The sequence below is a fragment of the Apis cerana genome, linkage group LG5 (assembly GCF_029169275.1).
Source record: "Apis cerana isolate GH-2021 linkage group LG5, AcerK_1.0, whole genome shotgun sequence".
NCBI lineage: Eukaryota > Metazoa > Arthropoda > Insecta > Hymenoptera > Apidae > Apis > Apis cerana.
The window spans coordinates 12646894-12673687 of NC_083856.1; the positions used below are offsets into that span (position 1 = coordinate 12646894).

General features: G+C 25.7%; 5 protein-coding genes across 18 annotated transcripts; 2 read left to right on the top strand and 3 right to left on the bottom strand.

Moving 5' to 3' along the window:
* Positions 1-113: 113 nt before the first annotated feature.
* On the top strand, positions 114-3283 carry LOC108003343 (annexin B9). Its single transcript, XM_017065537.3, has 8 exons — positions 114-176; positions 261-433; positions 564-615; positions 1305-1686; positions 1796-1948; positions 2213-2386; positions 2521-2702; positions 2857-3283. Exons 3-8 carry the CDS (start codon positions 586-588, stop codon positions 2908-2910), a joined length of 975 nt encoding a protein of 324 aa, XP_016921026.1. The 5' UTR covers positions 114-176; positions 261-433; positions 564-585; the 3' UTR covers positions 2911-3283.
* On the bottom strand, positions 2857-7726 carry LOC108003276 (uncharacterized). Its single transcript, XM_017065440.3, has 10 exons — positions 7240-7726; positions 6629-7043; positions 6286-6516; positions 5747-6156; positions 5403-5671; positions 5011-5159; positions 4726-4873; positions 4119-4347; positions 3818-4005; positions 2857-3680 (listed from the first exon to the last, which is right to left on the bottom strand). Exons 1-10 carry the CDS (start codon positions 7263-7265, stop codon positions 3640-3642), a joined length of 2106 nt encoding a protein of 701 aa, XP_016920929.1. The 5' UTR covers positions 7266-7726; the 3' UTR covers positions 2857-3639.
* A 478-nt stretch (positions 7727-8204) lies between these two features.
* On the bottom strand, positions 8205-12760 carry LOC108003329 (venom acid phosphatase Acph-1). 6 transcript variants are annotated; one of them, XM_062075411.1, is made up of 8 exons: positions 11760-11961; positions 10348-10559; positions 9959-10151; positions 9623-9798; positions 9303-9549; positions 9061-9187; positions 8736-8938; positions 8205-8554 (listed from the first exon to the last, which is right to left on the bottom strand). In XM_062075411.1, the coding sequence occupies exons 3-8, from the start codon at positions 10145-10147 to the stop codon at positions 8417-8419; spliced, it is 1080 nt and encodes a 359-aa protein (XP_061931395.1). In that variant the 5' UTR covers positions 10148-10151; positions 10348-10559; positions 11760-11961; the 3' UTR covers positions 8205-8416. The 6 variants fall into 6 exon arrangements, with proteins under 6 accessions (XP_061931395.1, XP_061931398.1, XP_016921000.1 ...); XM_062075414.1 differs by lacking the exon at positions 11760-11961 and adding an exon at positions 11169-11245; XM_017065511.3 differs by lacking the exons at positions 10348-10559; positions 11760-11961 and adding an exon at positions 12629-12760.
* An 8-nt stretch (positions 12761-12768) lies between these two features.
* LOC108003327 (venom acid phosphatase Acph-1-like) lies at positions 12769-26688 on the top strand. Of its 3 annotated transcripts, none has more exons than XM_062074562.1 (7): positions 12769-12904; positions 24184-24301; positions 24401-24517; positions 24887-25100; positions 25421-25629; positions 25777-26118; positions 26312-26595. In XM_062074562.1, exons 2-7 carry the CDS (start codon positions 24218-24220, stop codon positions 26570-26572), a joined length of 1227 nt encoding a protein of 408 aa, XP_061930546.1. In that variant the 5' UTR covers positions 12769-12904; positions 24184-24217; the 3' UTR covers positions 26573-26595.
* On the bottom strand, positions 14268-23635 carry LOC108003328 (venom acid phosphatase Acph-1). 7 transcript variants are annotated; one of them, XM_062074565.1, is made up of 7 exons: positions 23370-23635; positions 16697-16815; positions 16404-16511; positions 15753-16018; positions 15387-15670; positions 14873-15081; positions 14268-14537 (listed from the first exon to the last, which is right to left on the bottom strand). In XM_062074565.1, the coding sequence occupies exons 2-7, from the start codon at positions 16808-16810 to the stop codon at positions 14304-14306; spliced, it is 1215 nt and encodes a 404-aa protein (XP_061930549.1). In that variant the 5' UTR covers positions 16811-16815; positions 23370-23635; the 3' UTR covers positions 14268-14303.
* Positions 26689-26794: the final 106 nt, after the last annotated feature.

The following is a 26794-nucleotide window of genomic DNA, read 5'->3' on the forward strand; positions in this document are numbered from 1 at the left end:
ATTTATGCAAAATATAAAATATAATTATAAAAGAAAATACAGAAATTTTAATTATATTAGTTTTTTTTTTCATTAAAAATTTTATAAAATTTGTTAATAAAATATATCGCATATATATATATATGGAAGATGAATAACCTTTTAAAAATAGAAAAGACTTAATTGCATTAATTTGTGTAGGTATAAATACATATTAAAGTTTTATCATTGGAAGCATTGTGACCTTTTTTTCTCTTACTTATTACTCACTCTTTACTTAGTAAGCCTTCAAAGAAATACAGAATACGAATGACGTGATATATGAAAGTGGGTGTGCCTGCTATTGGCTTGCCGGCTATTAAACGTGAAGGTTTTCTTTGATATTATTCGATATTATTCCAATTTTATTTTTCGAAAACAGTGTTATTTGTACATATTTTTAAATATATTTATTGTAAGTACATTTTTATGTATATGAATATTTACATTTGTAAGAGAATAAAAAATAATGATTATGATTATATAGCGATAATAATTTATGTATTTTTTTTGAATTGATTAATAATTATTTTCATTTATTCTAGACAATTTGTTATACAGATAAAAATGTCACAACAACAGTATTATCCATTTAAAGTAAGTACATTTATTTAAATTTAATTACAACTTTCTGTATGCGATTATTAATCAATTTGATTTATTTCTGGTATGAGAATTGATCAGCTATATTTTTATCGCGTTCATTTGAACAAATCAATTAATGTTCAATTTATTTGCATATTATAATGATTATTTATGAAATAGATCTTTTACTATATAACACTTAAAATAAAATATTTGTTTATTATAAAAATTCTATGAGATCATAGAAGACTTCAATGAATTAAGAATTAATTATTTTTCCCTATTAATTATTCCCTATTATTTATATTAATTATTATATTTATTCTATGAATTAATATTTATTCTCTATATTTAATATATTAATTCTTTCTGTTAAATTTCATAGAAAAATTTGATTTTTGCAAATATTTTTATTTGTTATTATTGCATAATCAGTAGATTTTTAAATTTAAAATTGATAGTTTTGAATTCTTTTTATGAAAATTTTCTCAGAAAATTTAAAAAAAAAGTAAAGAATAAAAAATTAACTTCAGAAAAATAAAAAATTATTGGTATATCAAACAGATTTTATCAAATTAATTATAATTTGTATTTTTTATTTATATGAAAATTTTATGTTAAATAAAAATACAAACTAAACAATAAACAAATGTATATGATTAATTTAAAATAATATAAAAAATATATATTATTTATTATAGTGTACTCCTACAGTATATCCTGCAGAACCATTTGATGCAAATGCAGATGCTGCACTGTTACGTAAAGCAATGAAAGGTTTTGGTACTGATGAGAAAACAATTATTGATGTACTTACAAGAAGAGGAATTGTTCAGAGATTAGAAATTGCTGAAGCATATAAAACTTTGTACGGAAAAGATTTGATTAGTGATTTAAAAAGTGAATTAACAGGGAAATTAGAAGATGTTATAATTGCTCTTATGACACCATTACCTCATTATTATGCTAAAGAATTGCATGATGCTGTTAGTGGATTAGGAACTGATGAAGAAGCAATTGTAGAAATTTTGTGTACTTTGAGTAATTATGGTATACGTACTATTGCAGCATTTTATGAAAATTGTAAGTTTTGAAATTAATATTTTTATTTATTTAAATTGATAATAATATTATTTTTATTAAATAGATTATATACTTTATATAAAATTTTAATATATTTTATTTTTAATAGTATATGGAAAATCTCTTGAAAGTGATTTGAAAGGAGATACTTCAGGTCATTTTAAGAGATTATTAGTGTCTCTTGTACAAGCAAATAGAGATGAAAATCAAGGAATAGATCAAACTCAGGCTATAGCAGATGCACAAGCACTATATGAAGCTGGTATATATAACAAAACTATTTTTAATATCACAAAAATATATTACAAAAATATTTTTAATATTAAAAAGTATATAAAGATAAAAAATCTTTTTTGAATTAATAAAATGTAGATAGTAAATAAAGTTGTAAAAGATTTTGTTTTTTATAAATCATGGAAAAAATTTCCCAATGTATTTTGAGATTGTTGAAATTCACTTAATTTATTTATTTAAAAAAATAATTTTATTATATATATTTTATTATATATAATTTTATTATATATAGGTGAAAAACAATGGGGTACAGATGAATCACAATTTAATGCTATTTTAGTAACTCGTAGTTATCAACAATTAAGACAGACTTTTATTGAATATGAAAAAATATCTGGGCATGATATTGAAGTTGCTATTAAAAAGGAATTTTCTGGAAATCTTGAAAAAGGTTTACTGGGAATAGGTAAATATTTTTTTTTAAATTTATTCAATAATGAAATTATGATAATGATAATAAAATTTTTATATATATATATTTTAAAAATTTGATTTCATATATATTAAATATAAAATTCTTTGATATTTATTGTGTAACAGTGAAATGTGTAAAATCAAAAGTTGGTTTTTTTGCTGAACGATTGTATGCCAGTATGCATGGTATTGGAACAAAAGATCGAACATTAATTCGCATTATCGTTTCTCGAAGTGAAATTGATTTAGGTGATATTAAAAAAGCTTTTGAAGAACGTTATGGAAAATCATTGGAAAGTTGGATTGCTGTATGTATTTATTTTTTATTACTTTTTTATGTTTTATGGAATTTAAATATTTAATGCATTCTTTAATATATCTAAAAATAAAAATTAAATAATAATAATTTCAAAAAAGTTGTTCTTTGAATTTTTAATAAATTGATAATTATTAATATTTTAGGGCGACACATCTGGTGATTATAAAAAAGCTTTACTCTCGCTTGTTTCTACTTAAATAAAAAATAAATTTGATAATGAATTCTTAAACTTAAATGATATTTATAAATATATGACGAATGTGTTTTCAATAATCTGAACATAACATATTTGTTTAAAATATATATATCAATTTATTAATTAAAAAGATGGATATAAAGCAATATTTTATTTTATTTTTTATATAATTAAAAAGAATCTCAAAAGAATTAATGTGGTATTTATTATGGTATATAATAAAATAACATTTATTTTTGATGATGTATATTTTATTAAATCATATAATTATATACTATATTTTTATTATAAGTAATTATATATTTTATAATAAAAATTTAATATTTACATCAATTGTTATAAAATCTTTATAAAAATAAATGTATTAAAATATTCTCATTGTGTATTTAATATTTAATTTAATATCAACAAATATTGAATACTTGAAAATACTTTGCACTTATTAAAGAGACGTAATTATATTATTAATAAATTATTTAACAATTATAATTTAATATTTATAAAAAATTATATTTAAATATAAATAAAACATATTATTGTGTAATTAGTTAAGTAAATGCTTTTAATATAATTTTAATATAGTTGATTTAAAATTATAAATATTACAAGTGTGATATTTTATACATATATACATATTATCGATATTTTTTCTATTTGTATGTTAAAATAATGATAGAAAATCACAGTATCTTTTTAAAAACAAGTTATTTAATTAATTTTTAAAATTTAATTATTTTTTTTTCTTATTTCTCAAACTTCTACGAACAGATCCTAAGAAAAAAATTAATATTATTAATATTAATTATGATTTATTAAATGATTATAACTATTAATATAATATTTATATATAATATAGATATAATATATATAATATATCTTAATAGTTATATAATATTAATATACAATACCTGCTTTAGATGTATTACATTTTTTATTATTACGATATGTATTAATTAATGGATAAAACATAGCTGGCATTCTTTCAAAACATTTAAGCATTGGAGTTGGTATAGTTTTATCCAATGGAATCCAAGAAGAATTAGATAAAGTATGAAATTGTTCACCATAAATTGTATGCATATCAAGAATATTTTTTCTGGAAATAAAAATTAATAAAAATAATAATTAATACAAAGGACAATAATACTTATTTTAAATCAAAAAAATTTAAATAAATAAATTTGCAACAATATATTTTAAATCATTTACCCTGGATTTTCTGCTACTTTAAAAACAGTAGCGAATGCTCCATTTCTAATTGTATGTCTCATAATATAATGTCCTGGAGATAGATTTGCAAGAGATTGAATAACATTATGCAAAATTATTAAAGAATCTTCGACTTTTATATTAAAAAGTCTCTTGATTTCGTTATTTATAGACATTGCTGTGCGATATTCTATTTGCAATATTTCCGATGTTTTTGCAGATATTCGAACTAAAATAAATATTACACGATACGATATTTGCAATATTAGGATGAAAATTTTTATTATTCAATACTATTATAATGTCTTATTACTATTAATTTAATAAAAGTTAATAATTCAATATATTATATTATTATATAGCATATAGTATGATCAAAATATTCTTTTTTAAAAACTTATTTTTAAAACAGACTTAATTAGTCTTAACTTTAATCAAATCAATATTTAAATTTTGTTTATATTTTGTTTATATATATATAAATTATTATATAAACAATTTATTATACATATATAAACAATTTATTATACATATATAAACAATATATAAAGAATATATATAACATACATATACATAAATAATTTATTATATATTATAAATAATTTACCTCGTGCAAGCGATGTATTAGGTCTAAAAATCAGAGATATCCATTGTTTCAATGCTTCTTCTAATGTTACAGCTTCGGCACCAAAATCAACTTGATGTTCTAATTTTGGTGTTAATAATAACAATCTTTGTACTTTATTTCGTAAAATCTATAAAAGTAAAATAAATTAAAGTAAAATAAAAGTAAAATAAAAATAAAAGTAAATAAAAGTAAAAAAAAACAAAATTTTTTAAAAATATTTATTATTAAGTTACAAAAATATTAAATAATATAAGATATACGGACCTCAAATCCATGTGTTTTTGTTCGAACTAATATTTTATATTCTCTGGTAATATTTTTCATTAATTCATTTTGTTCTGTAAGTTGTCCAATGGTAAATAATTTGTATGATACATTATCTTCTGTCATCTCAGAGCATTTATTTTCTATACCTATTCATTTATAAAATTGATTACTTTTAATATTTTTCATTTTTTTCTTCATTTTCAATAATAATAACAACAACAAAAATTATTGTTATAAACATTATATTTATTATAACAACAAACGTAATAATAATTATTAAAAAAATTAATAATTTTTAATAAAAAGTTTTTAATAAAAAATTTATTTGATAATTATTTTTGTAATTAATTTATAATTTAAGTATATATAAATATCAAAAATAGTTTTACCTTCATTATTCATAGAAGATTCATCATTATAGATATTAGATGTGTTATATAAATATTCTTTACAATTTATTATTTCAGAAGAATTTACATTACTTTTAATATCTTCTTCTGTTAAAATTTCTTCAAAATTCTTATTTTTTTCTGACATATTTGAAAATGATTCATTATTACTTTTTGTGGAAATATTTTCATATTTTTCTTCTAATTTTAATAGTTCTTCAGAATTAATATCTCCAAATATATTATCATCATGTTCTTCATTACTATTACTATACAATTAAAATTTGATTATAATACAATCAAAAAGAAAAATAAAATTTTTAAAGAATAAATTTTTATCTTACTTGTGTAGATTTTTTGTATGGAAAAAGAAATATTTAAGAATGTATTTATATACCCAAGTATTTTTTTCTGGTATAGTACTAGCAACTGGTGGTGCTGGTTTATCTATATAGATAACATTTTTATCATTATGTTTTTTTATTATAAAAGGTAAAATCCATGAGTTTGGATTTGTTGGTCCAATATTATTTACCAAACACTTAAGGCCACTTGATGAAATTACCAAATCCACATTATTACTTTCAGCCAATTTTTGACAATTTACATCTTCGCTTACAGGTAATTTATAAGAAAATAAAGTCTTATTAGAATTATTTTGATCAGAAGAAAATCTTTTTCGTAATTGTTCTGAATTTATTCTCAGCATACATGGTTTAGTGAAAGTTGGTAACTCTATCTTTTGTAATGTACCCTATAAGAACTTTGTATTTAAATTTCAATGAAACATTTCAATGAAACAATGAAAATTTCAATGAATAATATTATATTCCAATTATATTTATATATTATATATATAGATATATAATATTTTATTACTTACTAGTTGTAAACAGTTAGAAATAAATGTTATATCAATGTTTTTATCTGCTACAAATGGAATGCTTGTTACTTCTGTATAATATCTAGGTAATTCATAAATATATTGTAATTTTGATTTCCAATGTAAATTTATATAATCTTCACATATAATTTTGAATGATCTTTCATGCCATTTGCTTTTTGCAAATTCTAAAAATTCATCTTGTTCTTGAGATATTATTTGTTTCAAATCCTAATACAAAGAATATAAAATTACATATCATAAAGAATAATAATACATGTAATTTGATATCAGAAAAAAATTAATTCAATAATTTTGTATATGTTTTATATATTTTACATACCATATATTTCTGTAATTCTTCTCTTTCTCTTCGTGTTAATTTTGGTTTACCAGATTTTGAAAATCTTAATAAAACTCTTAAACACATTGCTTGTTGTTCTTTGTCTAATAAAGACTTTTTAGGAAACTTAAATATTGATTTAACAATACCAGGTACATAACATTTGACTTTATTTATTTGTTTAGATTCACATTCTTTTTCTCCTTCATTTATTTCAATGTCATTATTACTTTCTTCATTTAAATCAGGATCAATATCTTTAATCAAATTGATTTTAACATTTTGATAATCTTCTTCAATATTTTTAAATGGATCTGTAAAATTTCCAGTCATAATCCTATGCATCACACTTTCTTTTTCTAATCTTTCTTCATTAATAAAAGTATCATCTATTATGTCTTCTAATGGACAATTCCTGTTAAATTAATAAATATAAATGAAATTTACAATTATGAATATTGTTTACTTTCTATTAAATAAAAGAAAGAAAGAAAAAATAATTATTTTAGTAATTTTCTAATTTAAATATATAATTCAAATAATAATATAATAATAAATATAATTTTTAAACAATTTAGGTTATTTAAAGTACTCCAATTTTTTGTACCTACCAATCGATATGTAAAAATCTATCCATAACTAAGAAATTAAACTAAAATTGTATTTTAAATATGTTTTTAAATCATATTATAAGTTTTATTGCATATTTTATATGATATTGCGTGAAGTTTCATTGAATTATTATAATCATATAAATATGATACTAATGTTTACTTTTCAAATGAACGTCAAAATAAAATTGACTACATAATTGAATATAAAAATTCTATTAAAGAAGTCATTTGTTTTTTTTTTCAAAAGTTTATAATCAATCAATGATGGCTGTAATTATACTGTTTCCCAAATTTATCATTACAAGACTTTGGAAATATACTCCTTGATATAAGCAATTTATACTTTTCACTTTATTCGTGGTCACAGTCACGCGCCAAGAACTAGTGTAGACAAGGAGAGCAAATAATGAGAAAAGAACATAGATAGAAGAAAAATATGAAAATCAGCGCCATCTCTAGAGTATTTGCAAATGAAACACATAAAAAAAAAATAAAAAATAATGAAGAAAACTAGAGATAGAATAGAAATTCACAACGCCATCTCTTGAATATTAAAGATATTTCTTTTATAGAATCATGTTTTTAAAAGCGCTCAAAAGATGGTGCTGATTCTTAATTCTTATTCTACTTTATTCTACCTTTAAAAAGATGTTTTTAATATTCCCGAGACAGTGCTGATAAGCAATTCGTATCAAATAATCATTTCTATTTTTTTTTTACAATTTTTTTATCCTTTCTATTTCTAATTCTTCTCTCTACTTATTTTCTTTGTCCATATTAACTCTATAAAAATGCGCTCGACATGAGCTCAATAATTTGATTAATTTTATTGTTTCTTTTATGTTCTCATATATCGTAAGAGATATATATTTTATAAATATAAATATAAATAATTTTTCCAAATATCACAATAGATATAAATATATTTTGTAATAATATTTCATAATAAATATATTTCATAATATATTTCATAATAAATTAATTTTATTAGATAGAATAATTCAATGTAACAGTACCAAGTTTTTTATGAATATCTCGAAAATTAAATTCGATCGCTTATAATATATAGATACATATATAAAGGAAAATTTCTTTAAAATTTTGAAATTTTTTTTACAATATATTTAAAATTTGAAAGAAAGGTTGGAAAATACAAAAAAATATATGTATTTCTTTATTTTTGTTCACATATTTCTTCCATATTAATCGATATTAAAGGTTTTACGAATTTCTTGAATTCATCTAATGGACACATCTTATCACAATTAGGAAATTTAAGAACTCGAATATTATCCTTATTTTTATAAAGTACCTGTGAACAATAATGGTAATAATAAATCTAATTGTAAAAATAATATAAGTAATAAATAGAAATTAATTTTGAAAAGTTTTAATTTTATGTGATTTTTTTTAATCATTTTTACTAATCATCTTTCAATTTCAAAAATAATATCCCATATCAATTTATTTTTTATAGAAAGTACTTTTTTTACCTGAACATAATATTTATTATCGTCTTCGTGTAATTCGAACATCAGACTATTACCATAGTAAGGAATTTCATTATCGAAATTATCCAATGCAGAAAGTATATATGCGATATTTAGTTCATGTGCCGCATACATAAACGCTTTTCGCGAATCTTTTTTGCTTATGTGATCATTAACATGATTCAACCATTCGCGAATCCATATTCCTTTCGAATGAAACAATTGTTAATAGTATAATAAATCGATGAAATCACGTTATATTAATTTTTAGAATTTTTTTATTTTTCGATAAAAATAAGAAAAAAATGACAACGAAATTTAAACTTACCACCTGATATTTGCTTCGATTCCAGAGTACGAGTACGAATCAAAATGTCGTATATAGCTAATTCCTCAAGTTTTCCGTGAGGAAAAACTGATTTCGTCCATTCTGGTAATTTTAAACCAACATCTCTCTAAAAAAAATTATTTCATTTTACGTTTTCTATATAATTAAAAAAGTAAAAAACTAAAAGTATAAGTAAAAAAGTATATATCTTTTTAAATTAATTTTAAAAGTTGAAAAAATACCTGTGTGAATAAGTATTGATATAATGTGAACACTCTTGACTGTGTGATATTACCACCTGTGTGTTCGGACAAATATTTATAAATATCTTTATTATCTTTTTCAAATTGTATCACATCTTCGTCCGTTTCTTCCACTATGTTTCTCAACGTATAAAATCTTGAAGAAAATTGAATGTTATAAAGGCAATCCATAGTACCTGATATCGTCCATACAGGTATAGGTTGCCAATTCAAATCTGGATTCCACCTAAAATGAATTTTTATGAAATTACCTTACATAGTAATGTAATTGTTAAATTGGCAGCCATTAAATTTAGAACCTTTGTTCTTTGGAAGGTGGATATAGTCCAGCTGCCACGAGTTGTCCACTCATTTCGGTTCTCTCCATTTCATCCGAGCGAAACCAAATATTTTCTTTCGTGTAAATTTCTCCCAAGAAATCCTCGTATCTTTCTCGAAAGAATTGCCCAACTTTGTATATGGTCATTTTACCAACCTATGTTAATTAAAATTTGTTCATAATTAATTCGCATTATTTAATCAAATTCATTTTATATATAATTCTTTTTATACATAAAATTAAAAATGAAGAATTAGAAATGTACAAATTAATTAGAATCACACAATGATTATATAAAAAATGATATTACACGTACATTTGTTAAACCTCCTCGTCCCGCCGGCTCGTAAGTATAATTAATATAAGGATCGTTGGGATAAAATTTGATATTCGATGGCATTTTGTTTCCATGTCTAAATATCGTCTGTACAAGTTTCAGTTCTGCCAAAGATGCTCGATAACAAAGGAGACAAACGATGAATCTTAAAATCCACGTGGTACTCATTATTCTAAAAGTAATTGAAATATAATTTAACAAATAAATTTGTGTAACTTTATTCAATTTCACTCGATCACGTTTTATATTGTACCAAATACCAATATTGTATATCAAATTGGAAAAGATTCTATATAATATTTTGTTTCTATTTTTATTAAATAAATCTTGCTATTTTTGTAATATCAATAATTATATTAAAATCTTACCGTGTTGTTGAGTGTACTTTTATTTCGTTCAAGAAATGTTCATATGTTTATAGTAGATAAAACTATGAAGAATTGGTATTTTAAAATATAAAAAAATCTAATGTCAACGCAGTTTTATATAGGGGACAATAGGTTTATCTAATGATAGGCTATCGAAAAATGTCACAACGATCGAATACCTTGTTTCATTTTTTTTACCAATACAAAATAATCTAAAAAAACAAAATTGAAAATTGAAATAAAATTCGAAAACGAATCGATAAATATTATTGTAACATTATTGTACATTATGTTATTTCGAAAATATTCTTCTCTTTTATACATTATTTGTTATATATATACACGTTGAACTTATGTTTTATGTATGACACGTGTTGATAATTATTTTACAAATATTGATATTCAGAAATATGTATATTATTATAATTGCAATATTTAAATATTGATTTTAAAAAGTATGTTATACTTTATACATGACAATACTTTAAAAACGGATTTTATTAATCGATTTCTATAAGCTTCATTATTGTTTTATTCTACCTATATAACGAAAAATATTGATTCGATATTTTTAGAAGAAGATGCACTGTTATCTATAAACAATGTCATTCACTTGTAATTTATTAATGTTCAAGTTTTTAAAACATTTCCATTATTCTTAAAATATTGAATTTCAGAGATAAATCATTGATGAAATATGGTATGTATCGAAAAAAATTATTAATTCTTTCAACTAATAGTACTATAGTCTATTGTTAAAAAAAATTCTTCTTCGTTCCTATTTTATTTTTACATTTTGATCAAATCATAGGATTACTTACGCGTATTTCAGATTTATAGAAGAGATGATTACAATGTTTGTACACTTTCGATCGTATGATCGAAATATGAGTATCGAATTTCAACTGTTTGCCTTCGCGTCGAGGATAATAACATTATACATATCATATATATATAAAAGTGAAATAGAGAAAATGATTCGCTTATATCATTGGCCTATATAGCTATCCGTGCAAATCAAATTAATTCTAATATGTACGTAATCGTATTCGCTATTGTTTTTCTTGGAAAAATATAAAAATTGTCATTTTAATAATCGTACAAAGTCATTTTAAAAATAAATCGAACAATTTTATCGATATATTCGGTGGTGAAATCAGAATCAGAAAGATCGTATCGTTTTGTGCCAGAAATACGTATATGCAAATTTTTTGGTTAAAGTGTACATACTCGACGTCGATTTCGCAGTTGTGTCAAAATGACGAATAATAAATGCATACGTAATGAAAGGATAAGCCAATAATGGTAGGATATTATTTTTTTTAAAAAAGGGATTTTCAAGAGGATGAGCATAAAAACGTGAGTTTCTATTGTTGCAAAGTATAACGAAACTGAGATAACTTTCTACTTACTTGGAAAAATTAATTTAAATCCGTGTACATGTAATTCGTTGTTTTATACTTTTTTCTTCAACATTTAAAAAGATAAAAATCGGTGATAAAAAGAACACATGTAATTTATATGTTCAATATAAATTATTAAAAAATATAATATAAATTACGGAATTACAGACAAGATTGGAAAGATAATACGTACAAACATTAGCCCAGATTGAGACTGAAGATCATTTCGAATTGGTAAATTAATACCGGAAGAGAAGAAAAATTAACGTAGGAGGGAATTCCTACGCGTCACACGCGTAACGTCTTTTTCCGATCATTGATAGTCGAGAAAATCAAAATTTCTTAAATTCTGAATTTCGTGGAACGAATTTATCACATATATTCTTGCAATTTTTTTTTTTCAAAAATAAGAAGCGAGATTCCTTATAATTCCTTATAAATTATATACTTTAAGATTTAAGTACTCAAACATGATAAAATAAGCAATCAGTTACCTAATTTTGAATCATTTTTTAAATTATACGATTTTTATTTAAATTTAGAGATATTAGTACGTTAATATACAATTCTTGTAATTTGCTGTTTCTTAATAATTTGATAAAAATTTAATCTTTAATTGCCATTCACGATCGAAGTAGTTTATTGTCGTAATTACTGATTGTCATGTAAATTAAATTTGTTGAAACACGTTTCATTTCTTTGAAATTAGCAAACACATCGTCTCAGTATCAGGTATTTTGTGAATTATTATGCTCTTATCTGCATATTCCATACAATAGAGCAATAACGACAAGTATTGCGTAAAAGAAAAAAAGAAAAAAAAAAATTGCAAACTGAATCATGCGACGTGTTGATAACTAATAGAGAAGACGTTTTACCTTGTACACAAACATCACGTTATTTTAAAATTATTTCAAAATTGATGTTCAGAAAATGAAGAGATCCGAGGATAAAGTCGAGGTTTCGAATTCGTTGGAAAAGTGACTGATTTATGTAAAGACCACGATTCTTTAAATATACAAGACGAGATTTTTATTCTTTTTAAGTAGCAAGAATCATCTCGTGAGGCTAAATGTTTCGAAGGAAGTTCGCGCCACGATAGGGAATAATCATTGTCAATAATATTTCAGAGAGAAATATTTTTGCTTAAATAAGTAAGTACATGACGTCTCTATAGTTTATTTTAAACGTTCAAAGGAAATAATTTTGAGGGAAATAGAGGATAAGAAAAAAAGATTTTCCGTTTTGTGAATCAATTTTATTTATTATCTTTTATCTTTTTTAAATATTTGATTTCGTCTATATATACACATGTATATAATATGTAGAAATAATATTTCACGCATTGTATACAATTATATATATTTAAGATTATTAAATTCTTAAAACGAAATCAAACATTGAGCATACAAAGTAATATATATTGATTGAAATAATGGAAAAAATGATATATTATAATAATTAGAATAATATATAAATAATAACAATATAAAATTGTTTGATATACAATGTGTTTAATAAATATGTATTCAAGTACCGTAACATACTTTTTTTTGTGACTGTACTTTGATTAGAAAATAAATAATTCATTAAATTAGAGGTGCATTAACTATTACTATTTGGATTGAAAAGTTTGCGTTAAAAAAAAATAATAATAATTACACATAATAATATAAATATCGTTATACGTTTAAGTAAATTTGAATGTTGTTTCGAATGTTGACCAATAATTAATATTTGGGATATAACATAAATAATTAAGTTATATAAAAAATAATTAATTATTTGATTCGTGTCAATATTCATTTATGCATATTCAGTACATGTTCATATGCAAAAATTTTTATGCATTATGTCATCTTACAAGTAATGTCATTATATATATATATATATATATAATATATATATATAATATATACATATATGTATATTTATGTGTAAAATGTACGTATATGCACAAATTTTGCAATATATATTTTTATAATCAATGTAAAATTAGAGAATCAAGTATTCTCTGTATATCACTGTATAAACTTACACGTGTAAACTTTTTTTTTGCGTTCGTGATAAATATGATCAAAAACATTTGTGAAATAAGCAATAAACGATTGCATTTTTTATACAATCTCAATATGATAATTACGATAAAATGCTCATTTCCATTTCTCGGTTAATATAATGTTAAATGTTTTAAAAATTAAATAATACTTTTAATACTAAAATAAAAAGTTTGAATTTTAGCAATAATACTGTTTTTAATTAAAAAAAAAAAAGCAAATTAGCCGAATAATACTGTTAGTGGATATAAATGAAAAGATAGCATTACTTATAGGATGACCTTTGAACATAGTTAAAGAGATATGAATCACATTCTTCGTATTTTTCTTTCTCGTATCGGATTATCGATAAATAATTAATAAATAATTAATATCAATTAGATGATAAATTCATTTAACTATTTCAAATTCATTCATTCATGTAAAGTAAATACTTTAAACACATATTTCATTTTCTTCGTTTTGATTGACAAATTAATTAATTCTCCCATAATAGTTATTTATTCTCAGTACCCGCTATCCTTATTAAGTTCAATTTCACGAAATCTAATTCTTCGATTGACAAATTGTTTGCCGACTCGTCGGCGAATCTTTTATCGCAAATCAACTCTTCGTTCGATGGGATCACGTTCTCTATCAATTGTAAATATTTGTACAAAGGGCAAAGTACCTCGCAGCCGGGTAATTGAAGTTCTCTCGCTTCAGACGGGATACCCAAGTAGTAAACGATCTGCAATGATATTAATCGATAATTAAAAATATAGAAGAAACAAGAATTAAAGAAGCTCGAATAAATGAAACAAAACGATTAATTTGTTTCGAATATAATTATCCTCAAAATTATTCGAAAAGTTTTCAATATCATATTTCGATATTCAACATCGTAATTAACTTATTAATAATAATTGAGATGATATATTTGCATATGGCGAAGGATCAATGTCCATAACAATATCGTAAATTGGCCGCTATCGAGGTTGTAGGTTAATTTATAAGATATGCCTTTAAAAATATTGTTTTCGTATAAAAATATAGATATTGGTTTATGCATAATTCATTACGTACCTTTACATAGTGAGTGCCTTCGATATTGTGAAGCTCCATTATAATAGAACTGGAATATTCAGGAACGTGAGGATAATAAAGTTGAAGAGCGTGCAAGACAGCGGCGATATTACTTTCATGTCCACTGAACAAGTATATCTTTCGCTTTTTCTTTTGCGTACCCGATACAACGTCTAACATATGCTTGGTGAATATTCGAAGAAGCGGACCTAAAATGGCAATACGACAAAGTGACACGATATTTTATATTAGATTGAAATTCTTTTCTAACAAAAAAAAGAAAAAAAGAAACAGATATGAGATTGAAAGATTGATACTTGTGCAAAATCAACGAATCCGTGAAACTGATATAATACTAATGAAAATATAACATTAGTTGTGAAATTTGTATCGCAGTAATAAAAAAAAAAAAAAAAAAAAGAGAGAAAAAACTAACAATTGAAGAAAGAAAGATTAAAACTTAATAAGGAAAAGGAATTAAAATAAATAAGAAGAAATATTATTATCAAATTACCTCCGTAAAGTTTTTTCAACAAAGGAGTCGAATTGGTTATGTTGTATGTAAATACCGTCGCATCGAATAATTCTCCTCTTGGGAATATATTATTTGTCCAAGATGGCAGAGTAAGACCGTAAGATTGTTCAGCCACCAGTGTATGATAGATGTAATAATAATCCCATGGCGTAGTGATATTTTTTCCGGTCCATTCTTCCAATTTCTTCTTCAATTTGTCATATTTCGAGAATTCGTACTTTCCACGCGGTGATTCCAATACTCTATCAAATTCGATCGTAAATCTGCAAAAACGAGAGAATTACGATTGAAATCAAGGAAGTTGAGGGGAAATTTCTTCCAAAACATTTTTGTATTTTAACTTACAACAAACAATCTTCTGGCAAAAAGATATTGTCCTCGTAGCGGCGCAAATATTTCGTGGCGATCGGTTGCCAGTTCAGATCTTCGTTCCATTGTTGCAATTTATTTGGCGGATAGAGCGCTGCGAGTACGAGTTGCAGAGACATTTTCGTTCTGTCGTAGAACGAACTGAGAGCCGAGACAGATTCTTCCGTGTAAATGTCTCCCAAAAAGTCACCATATCTCTCTCTCAAGAATTGTCCCAATTGATATTCTCGCATTTTACCTGACTAAAATAACAGACTTAGATATTAATCCAATTGAAAAAGTAAGTTAAAAATCTCAAATAAATTTACTTCAAATAATTATTAAAATGTTCGAATAACATTTATTCCTAGCTAATATAATTGATCCTCTTTTCGTATAACTTCGGCTGTTTATCACAATTATTTTCGATTATTATTATGTTTTGAACAATAAATTACTGAAGTAACTTATCGAACTATAATTTGTAACTTCAATTATTGAATTTTCATATTTAGATAAAAATTATATAAAAAAACAGATAAATCGAATTTAATCGAACGAAAATTACGTTGAATTCTTAAATTTTAGTATCGAGAAATATATTTTTTTACATCGATAAGCTTAATTTGAGAGAAACAAAGTACTTACGTTAGTCAATTCGCCACGTTCCAGTGGATAAAAGTCGTAATACAAATAAGGATCTTTCGGATACATTTCGTTTTTCTCATCGGGTATCCTATCGCCGTGCCGGAATATCTATGTAATTGTACAAATCGCATGTAGAATTGAATTATATCTTTTATTTTTTTTTCAATTTTAAACAGTGTTATTTATTTTTCTCTAGATTTTAAAAGATTCAATTCGATGAAACTCGCAATTCGAACGAATATCTTACGATGGAAAAATTTTAAATATAAATAAATTCGTTATTGATTACTCACCACATTTATTTGTTTAAGTTCCGCTTGGACGCCAACCACCATCGCCAAAATCGCGATTACACTCATCGATGAGAATCTTTTAAGATCGATAAGCGAAGTCATCATTATTCCCATTCAATCTGAAATCAAGAAGAAACGTTCGAAATGAAATTTATTCCATTTATCAAAAGATTATTTTTCTCGAAGCGCAAGAAAGATAAAAAAAAAAAAAAAAATACAAATATCCTCTAAATCTTTCATCCGAATCATTTATCACGATTTTAAATTAAATCGATAATCATCTTCTATGGCAATTTTATAGATTCTATCGTCACGTTTGTTGATAAAAAAAAAAAAGAAAAAAAGAAAAAAGGCTAGCTTATAAATTAAATGGTAAATAACTGCACGTGTAAAGCATTAATTGATACGTAGAATGAAATATAACTTTGTACGAACAGTTACGTATAAATGTTAATTTTCAAATATACACTATTATACGCTTTGAGGAATATAAGATAACGATTAAATTAAAGAAAAAAACTAGTATCTATTTTATATGTAAAACCTATAACGATAGTGAGAAAATTTCCATGAAATGTTTTCCGCATCAGAAATTTACCGTTAGGTACGGGGTAATAAAGTAAACGACCCATTTAACCAATATTTAGTGACAACTTGAAATTTCCTAAATTTTCAAGGAATATTTTTATTTTTTCTCTCCACCACGATTCGTCCATTATTATTTCTCTACGTTTACCAATTTTTCTTTTTTTTCTCTCTCTAACGAAATATCAAACGAGATATACAAGACATTCGATTTTTAATTTCAATATTCAATATTCAATATTTTTCATTTAATAATACAGAATTTAATACAGAAATTATAAGTGCATTAACCACTGGTAACTTTTTTTGACACCAATAAAATCTCGATTTATACGTTTAACCACGTCACTTTTGAATAAATTACACTGTTCCACGATTTTCTGTAAATATTTCGAAAAGATATCGATGCAACGATTTATACATAGAATAAGTTGTAAAGATTAAAAATTTGGACTAAAAATTTAAATCATCCTGTAAAGATCCCGGAAAAAGGCGCGATAACTGATTCGTTTTATCTCGGCGATGATTATTTTATCATTGTGATAAAAAAATGGGAAAAAGAGAATTTTTCTATTTATCGTTAAAGCGAATTTTTAATTTACATACAATTTTTATCTAATCGTTTCCACTTGAACAACGAAAGAACAAAGAAAGAAAGAAGGAAGGAAGGAAAGAAAGAAAGAAAGAAAAAAAAAAAGAAAAGAAAAGAAAAATCGTCGAACGAAAACAACTGAACGCGGGGATAGGATTCTGTTGTATTTATACCACTTGTAATTGCTATTGTCTCCCGCAATTTTTCTTCCAGTTGAAATAGAACTTACGTTTGCACTGTTTAAATGGATACCTATCGTAATAGCTCGGTGACAAGCAATTAATAATAGTGAAGTATCGATTGTGAGACAAGCCGGTGAAATACTGGCCATGTTCCCTATGTGCAAATGATTTTAAAGGAGAGTAACACGTCAAACGGACATATCTTTCTCCGGAATGGTTTCTCAATCGTTGATTTCGGTGCCGTTCGAACGTGCATAAGTAAACGCATGCACGAAATGGAAGTCCCCGTTTCCTTGATCTATGTCGTGCGCATAACATAACTGCCCTCAAAAGCGATAAGAAAAACCGTATTAGGCTTCTTTTCGAAATTGAAACGCGATATGTATACGAACGATGACCTTGCAAGCTGTGTCATTAAAACATATACATCATGGGAATTATCAAGATCGGTACGTATGAATATTAACATAACGCAACGAAAATTTCCTATTGGATTATTCATTTCTTTCGTTTCCTTGTGTCTTTCCCTTTTAATTGCCGCCCATATGCATAATTGCACATAATGCATACATATTTTTTTTAATTATTCGATACATATCGAACGTTTAACCAAGCTATTTAAAAAGTTTTTTTTTTTCCTTTATCAAATAATATCCAAATTTTGTTCCGCATATTGCGTATTTGCTTAGACACAAGGGGGAGCTGTTTATTCGTAATTGTCGCTTATTTTTGGACTCCAAATATTTAAAAACGGTTTATTGCCTCTTTGAAATCAATCACCTCTTAAGCGTAAAAACGTATAAAGAAAATTTCAACAAATTGAATAGTAGTTTTTATTAGTTCGAGTTAATGAACAGTACTGAATAATGGATAATACAGTTATCGGTCACTATTGTATTCGTAATGCGTTTTCTGCGTTATAAATACGCGAGGGGTCATTAAAAATCTCTCGAATCGAAAAGATATAAAAATTTTAAGATGCATCGAACCCGAATGACTCGTAAATTTTCATTTCGTGTATATATGTGCATATATATCTACGTTCAGATCGATTTTTTCCTTTTTTTTCTTCCAAATTTTTCCCGAAATTTGACAGTTATTTATCTATCCAATCGTTACGTATACGCGCATGCGCGCATTTCTCACGATCTGGTAACTTAGCAAGACTTGGCAATTATTCAGCAATTTTAATTAATGTGCTTTTTCACGATAAACAGATACTAATGACACGACAGATAAAATTCCCAGAACGTCACGTGATTTCCATCGAATTCGTAATTCCTTTTCTAGATATTTAATTCCCTTTAATCGAACAAATTCATTTAATTAAACGTAACGAACACAACACGTATTTACGTGTTATTTAGCTTGCAATGAAAAAAATTACTGTAAATAATACATTGCGCGATTTATTATTTCACGAGCGAGGAATTGAAATTTAGATTAAACAGATTATGGTACACTTTTGATTTCTACTTAAAATTCGAATAAATCCAAATTTCTTTTTTTTTAATCGCGCGTTATCAATTAATTCCCGTTTAATTGTTTTTTGATAGGTACCGTTATTTGTTTTCAATCGAATGTAAATATGTACTCTTTTATCGTTTGATTCCAAAAATAACTACATCGCATAAAAAAAAAATCGATAAGGTATTTATATCCACGTTTCGAAAATTCAGAGTTGATGTATTTTTTTATTTAAAAAAAAAAAAGGAAAAAGAAAGGACATAACGTTACTTTATTTGTATATTTTTTTACGCACTTCAAACATAAAAAATAAAGAAATATTTCAGAAATCAAAATATGCATAATAATTTTTGATGGACAATAATACAATTCCTATTTATTTATTTATTCATTCATTTTCCACGGCAAAATATAAAAAAATATCTACAAAATATCTGCAAAGTCTTAAAAAATACAAATTTTTTGATTTTTTTGCACTCATCATCATTGCAAACAATAAAGCCAAAGTGATAGGTAAAAAAAAAAAAAAAATTTCAAAATTCGTAAATAAATTTTTTTACACTCGTCATTGCAAACAATAAAACCAAAGTGATAGGTAAAAAAAAAAAAAAATTTCAAAATTCGTAAATAAATTTTCGAAACTGCACGTGTCACACGTGGACACAACATTGTAATGCAAACGTACAGCAAGCGCTGTACAAGGTAGATTAAGAAAAAAATTCTAACACGATTACGCTCGACTCCTACGTTACTAATTAGATCTTGTCTTGATATTTACACGGGCATTAAAAATATTCGAGCAATTTTCATCCGATTAGAAAAATATCTCGGCGTACCTGTGCAAAAACTCGCGATATTCGTGAAAAAAAAAAAAAAACGATAATCAAGAATTTACACGGAAAAATTGGTCTGGCCGAACGAACTTACATAAACTACGAGGAACGAACGAGTACGAGTGATGTGACTGACATTTGACGTACGATGAGAGAGAGAGAGAGAGAGAAAAAAAGCATTAATTTCCTTACGAGAGCAAAGATAAATCGTCGCCTTCCTGATTTCCTTCGCTAACTAATTACGACTAGCGTCTACGGTATTACAGTATTATTGCGAAACATTACTCGAAAGAAAATACGATGAATAGAGAGAAGAAAAAAAAAACATTGTTGTTGTTGTTGTATCGTGAAAATAAAATACGCACATTCAATTTTCTTCTAAATTGTTAACACGAAGAATGTAATAATAAACATAAGTAATATATATATATATATATGTATCGAAATATCAAGAGCTGGAAGATTACATATTTGTGTACGATTATTTTAATCATCCGTAGATGAAAGATATTTTCTCTTCCTTTTTTCCGTTTATTTGTTACGTTTCATCGGTGGATAAAACAGTATACAAGAGTTGACAAATAATTTCACGTTTTGAATAAAAAAGAAGAACGTGTAAATTTGTATAGAATAATCTCCTCTAAGAATGGGAATAAGCGTAAATTCGATCGAAAGCAGGGAAAGATACACCGAAAATAAATAATCCAACTTCGACGTATCGTAAATATCGTATAGAAAAGACAAACGAATCTTACCTCTTGCTCTTCGAAATGTACAAATTTGTCACTGAACTTGTGATTAAATAATACACGGACGATATATATATATATATATCGAATTTATATTACGCTCCGGCGTCGGCCAAACGTTACATTTCTCTCTCGAAATATGAAAAAGTGAAACTCTAAGCGCTTACGTCCGAATTTAAGTGTCTCAGTCTTGTTGATAGCTTATTGTATACTTAATGTTATACACGGATTCAACCGTTCATATCTCAACAATTATTCGACTAGTGGCTCACGATACAATCGTTAAATTCGTGGTATAAATCTGATATAAATCTGAATATAATACTCTTAAATTGAAAAAGGAATTATTTGGTTGTTCCAAGAATAAGTACGCATAATTTGGATGGAAAAAAAGAAATAATATATATGCGTGTGTGCACACGATAGATAAAACTGTACAGTGTGTGCAGTACGCTATAATATGTAATATGTAGTATCACGTGGGCCGAAGTGAAGCGATGAATTTCTCATTTGACGTAAATTCTCGATAAAGATAATTAAAATGATGTATCCCCCGTCTCGATCTTAACGGGTGTATATATATATATATATATATATATATTAAGTAATGTTAATATACCCGTTATTGCCGCGAAATGTTTCGATGCATGTTGGGTACGTGGTCGCGTGTTTTATCACGTGAACACCATCCATGAAACCTGAAATTTGTCGATGATAAGGTTTCACGATTTATGATATCACCGTTTATGTCCGACTGATACAAAACGAGTTTATAGAAACCGGGTTAATGATACGGAAAAATGATCAGAGCAAAATAATTACCTTTTTTTTTTCTTTTTTTTCTTTTTTCTCTCTTCGTTCCATAAATTTTTTAATTTTTTAACTCACACACAGAGATTTATTTAAAAATCGGAAACGAGCTCGAACGAGAATGAAGCCAACGAGTGTGTAAAAATAAAAATTAATTTTACTCGTTGTATATTTTTTTTTCATTGTAGATAAATAGTAAATGTGAAATATTTCGTGGAACGAAATTGGGTGAAATTTTTTTCGTTTTAACGCGAATTTTATTTAAAAATCTAGAATAAAATTAATGATTGGTGATATAAAAATAACGCGAATTAATTTTATTTGTATCAAAGATTGTATGCAAAGATCTTTCGATCAGAATTGGATTTAAAAAATTCACTTTTTGAATAGAATGGGTTGATAGAATATTAAACTCGTTATTTGAATTTATTATTGCGTTTTATATTGTTATTAGCAAAAAATTTTGAAAGGAAATATAATGAAATTTTTTTTTTAAACATCGAACAAAATGATAAATATATAAATATATATAAAATATCATATAAAAAATATCATATTTCGTTAATTGCACGCTAATTAACGAATAAATAAATACGAAGATAATAAAATATAATAAAAGAATAGAAGAAATAAGAAAATAATAAAAACGAAGATAATGTAAAAATCACAGACACAAAGAAATAAAATAGTTTACTATCTTATTTACCAGAAGAAAAAATAAAAATTTAATCGTACACGATTAACTTAAATTAACTAAATAAAAAAGGAAAATGATCAAAATATCATAAAAGCAATTGAAAGCAATTAAAGACGTTCTTATCGTGAATTCTAACCTCTTTTTTAAGATTATCAGATTCGTATAATCTACAATTCGAAATATCATAAATTCGAAATACCAAGTTCTTGAAAAAAACAATTAAAATAATTAAAAAACGCTCTTATCGTAAATTCTAACCTCTCTCTCAAAATCAGATTCCTATAATAACGAAATAAAAAAAATGGCGGAATATCATAAATTCGAAACGTACACGAAAAAAAAGCAATTAAAAACAGCCATAAAACGTTCTGATCGTGAATTTGAATTTCCCTTAAAATCGTTAGATTTGTATATTAATGAAATAAAAAAAAAAAAATTGGCGAAATATCATAAAAACAATTAAAACAGCTAAAATGTTTTTCCCGTAAATTCCCTCCCTTAAAATTACTAGATAATCGTGTATGTACAATTCGTATATTAACGAAATAAAAAGAAAAAAAAATTGGCGAAATATCATAAAAACAATTTAAACAATTTAACAATTTATCATAAAAACAGTTAAAACGTTCTAAATTCTAATCTCTCTCTCAAGATCATCAGATTTTTCATATATAAATACAATAACAAGTGTATTAATGAAATAATAAAAAAAAAAAAATGCACACGAAAAAAAAAGAAGCAATTAAAAACGTACTTACCGTCGAATTCCAATCTCTCCCTTAAGATCATGAGATTCGTATATGTATACACAATTATAATATATCTGAACACGGTTACGGATACGAAAGAAAAGTGAAAGAAGAGGAAAAAAATAAAAATGATAGAGAGAAACGGTTTTACAACATCTTTTGATTGCGAAGCTTTACTGGGAGCGAATTGATTGCCAGATATACAAAAACTCGACAACAGATCATCGCCCGTGATAAGTTTGACGATTTCACGCGAAGGTTACCGATTCAATTTATACGTGTTGATGCTCAGAGACAAGTACACTTTTATCTGATCGCTATCGTCACACAAGAAGTAGATGCGGTTATCACGAAAAGTAGAGATCGAGTATCAGTGTCATTGTTGTATTGTGAATAAGAAAAAAAAGAAAAAAAAAACATTACGCGGACAATTGAAAAAAAAAGAAAAATCACTGATCGGTGAATAATCTGTTGTCCATTGGTTCAGTAATTGTGCGACTTGTATATATGAAGGCAAACTAATGTATATTGTATCGTTGACGAGATTTTGTAATTAATAAATAATAGATAAAAGTAAGTGAAAATATTCAAGGAAAAAAAAATTTTTTTTGTACGAGAAAGAAGAAATTATTTGTTGATTAGAAAGATTCGAAGAGAGAATTAGATATTTATTATTCACTTTATGTTTCTTCCAGGAAACAATCTTCAAACAATCAGAAAATTTATATTTGTATCTTTTCTATTCGTTTCATTTTGTCGATAAATAAATAGATTCTTCCTTTATCCGTATCTCTTTTTATTCATCTGTTTGTTTCTGTTTTAGGAATTTCTATCGCGAGATAAAAATCGAACAGAAAATGATTTTGCCTCTGTTGTATACCGTGATGTATACATCGATCAGTTTTGTTGAATGCATTCCGGAATTGGAATTAGTACAGATCGTAAGAAACGATGTGTTTCAATTGACAAACAGTAAAGAATATCATGCAACATATAATATTAATAACATTTAATATTATCCGTCTCGAAATTCGTTTCAGGTATTCGCTCATAAAACGTATGCTCCAATTTCGGAATTGATAAACAGCAACGAGACGAGTTTACCGCATAATTTAACTTATGAATACTTTAACACAGCTCCGATTACCATGCCCAAAGTAAGTACAATCTCTTTACGAAGATATGTGATGAATTTAAAAAAAAAGTATATATATATATATATATTATAATTTAATCATTACATAAAATTATAACACATATATATATATATTTTTTGGAATAAATATTGATATTAATAAGATAAAATTTCAATAAATCAAATTTTTAATTTAACATCTTACAATTTGATATATTCATGACATAATGGCAAAAAAAGAATGCAGTTAGCTTTAAACGAAACGAAACGTCGATTGATTATTTAATTGATATAACAATTTTTAACAATGTTTGTTTAATTCATCATTTGTATGTATATACGTATCCTAATTTACGAACGAGTGAAACTTTCGATGCATTTTGCTCAACAGATCGGTATGCTTAACATGTACAATCTAGGAGTTCATTTACGAACGATATACGACGAATTTCTCGGTAAGATTTACATGCAAGAAACGGCAAAAATGCAAACGGCCGAGTATCCGTTGTCCATATTAGCCGGCCAATTAGTGAATGCGGGTCTCTGGCCTCCGGCGAAACAGCAAAGATGGAACGCTGATATAAATTGGCAACCGATACCTATAGGTACTTGTATATGAGAAAATATGTGTGTGCGCATGCGTGCATGTATGTGAGTGAGAGAGGAAGGGAGAAAAAAAGAAAGAGAAGACGAGAGAGAGAGAGAGAGAGAGAGAGAGAGAGAGAGAGAGAGAGAGAGAGAGAGAGAGAGAGAGAGAGAGAGAGAGAGAGAGAGAGAGAGAGAGAGAGAGAGAGAGAGAGAGAGAGAGAGAGAGAGAGAGAGAGAGAGAGAGAGAGAGAGAGAGAGAGAGAGAGAGAGAGAGAGAGAGAGAGAGAGAGAGAGATATTGAAAGATTATTCAAACATATTAATTTTATTTATAATAGATTATATACCTGCGCACGAAGATACGTTGCTACTCGGGATACAGTGTCCAAATTTTATTCTCGAGATGGGGAAAGTATTAAATACGTCGCACGTGCGAGAAAGAATATCGCAACATTTACCTTTGTTCGATTATATATCGAATTACACAGGGATGAATATTCGACGACCATCGGAAGTGGCTTTGCTATATACTGTTTTTGAAACGAAGGTAAGGAATACTTTTATAAATTGTTATGATTTCGTTGAAAAATAGAGGAAATAGATGGATAGATATTTTAGGATTGAAAATATCTGAAGATCGTTTATAATGATTTTTTTTTTATTCTTATTCGAATAAAAAGTGGTATTATTGCAGGCCGATTTAAATCAACCGCTTCCATATTGGGCACAAGATATCTTTCCCAATGGGGGAATGTATAACGTGTCGTTGCTCGAATACGATCTCCTTTGGGAAACTCCTTTACAGAAGAAATTAAATGGTGGGGCAATCGTAAGAGAGATTTTAGTGAATTTGTTGATGTACATCAAGGGAGACATGCCGAGGAAACGAAAGCTCATGATGTACAGCGGAAACGAAAGAAATATCGTGAGCGTTTTGAAAAGTTTAAATTTGTGGTCACCGCATATTCCAAACGAGGCAGCATCCGTGATTTTTGAACTTTATTTTGACAATGAAACGGAAAGTCATGGTGTGAAGGTATGTAAGTTGATTAAAATTAATCAAAATATCTACTTTTTTTATGTATGATGTTAAATATTTCTTTTGATAATAATTGTAACAAAATACGAAATGATAATGAAATGGAATTGAAAGGAAATAAATAATTCATCGTACGAATTAAAATGTCCTAAAAAAATAATAATGAAAAATATATGTGTTATCATTTCAGATTAATTATTACACGGGAGTAGATGATATCACCATTCCTTTGAAAATACCAAATTGCACCGAAATATGCCCAATTAAGACATTTTTATATTCAATAATAGATATTTTACCTGAGAACACTCAACGATTGTGTCATTGTGGAAAGATTGATCTTTTTGATCAGAATGTAATACTCAATGATATCATTTATAGTAGATCTGTTTCCCATACGTTACAAAATATTATGCATTTTATTTTGTTAGTAATTACTGTGTTCGTATAATAATAAATTTGTATAAATCTAAATATAATCTCATTGCAAATGTTCAAATAATTCACACACGTGTGAGAAAATTAAAAAAAAAAAAAAAATGCAAGAAAATAACAATTTGCATTCATATTAAAAATATGTTTATATTTTTACATTATTCTCTCTCTATTTCTCTCTCTCAAGTTAAATAATTTTTAATAATTGAAATCTCAATATTTTTAATAACAATTTATT

Coding starts and splice junctions, on each gene's coding strand:
- LOC108003343 (XM_017065537.3), top strand. CDS start 586: ATGTCACAACAACAGTATTATCCATTTAAA. Junction 1,949..2,212: donor ACAAGCACTATATGAAGCTG/GTATATATAACA, acceptor TATTATATATAG/GTGAAAAACAATGGGGTACA. Junction 2,387..2,520: donor AAAAGGTTTACTGGGAATAG/GTAAATATTTTT, acceptor ATTGTGTAACAG/TGAAATGTGTAAAATCAAAA.
- LOC108003276 (XM_017065440.3), bottom strand. CDS start 7,265: ATGGATAGATTTTTACATATCGATTG. Junction 5,160..5,402: donor ATCTTCTATGAATAATGAAG/GTAAAACTATTT, acceptor ATAAATGAATAG/GTATAGAAAATAAATGCTCT. Junction 3,681..3,817: donor ATGTAATACATCTAAAGCAG/GTATTGTATATT, acceptor TTTTTTTCTTAG/GATCTGTTCGTAGAAGTTTG.
- LOC108003329 (XM_017065511.3), bottom strand. CDS start 10,147: ATGAGTACCACGTGGATTTTAAGATTCATCGTTTGTCTCCTTTGTTAT. Junction 9,188..9,302: donor ATCAATACTTATTCACACAG/GTATTTTTTCAA, acceptor AATTTTTTTTAG/AGAGATGTTGGTTTAAAATT. Junction 8,939..9,060: donor ATCGAAGCAAATATCAGGTG/GTAAGTTTAAAT, acceptor TTCATTCGAAAG/GAATATGGATTCGCGAATGG.
- LOC108003328 (XM_062074565.1), bottom strand. CDS start 16,810: ATGGGAATAATGATGACTTCGCTTATCGATCTTAAAAGATTCTCATCG. Junction 15,671..15,752: donor TTGCCAGAAGATTGTTTGTT/GTAAGTTAAAAT, acceptor TCGTTTTTGCAG/ATTTACGATCGAATTTGATA. Junction 14,538..14,872: donor AAGGCACTCACTATGTAAAG/GTACGTAATGAA, acceptor ATATCATTGCAG/ATCGTTTACTACTTGGGTAT.
- LOC108003327 (XM_062074562.1), top strand. CDS start 24,218: ATGATTTTGCCTCTGTTGTATACCGTGATGTATACATCGATCAGTTTT. Junction 24,518..24,886: donor CTCCGATTACCATGCCCAAA/GTAAGTACAATC, acceptor TTTGCTCAACAG/ATCGGTATGCTTAACATGTA. Junction 25,630..25,776: donor ATACTGTTTTTGAAACGAAG/GTAAGGAATACT, acceptor GTATTATTGCAG/GCCGATTTAAATCAACCGCT.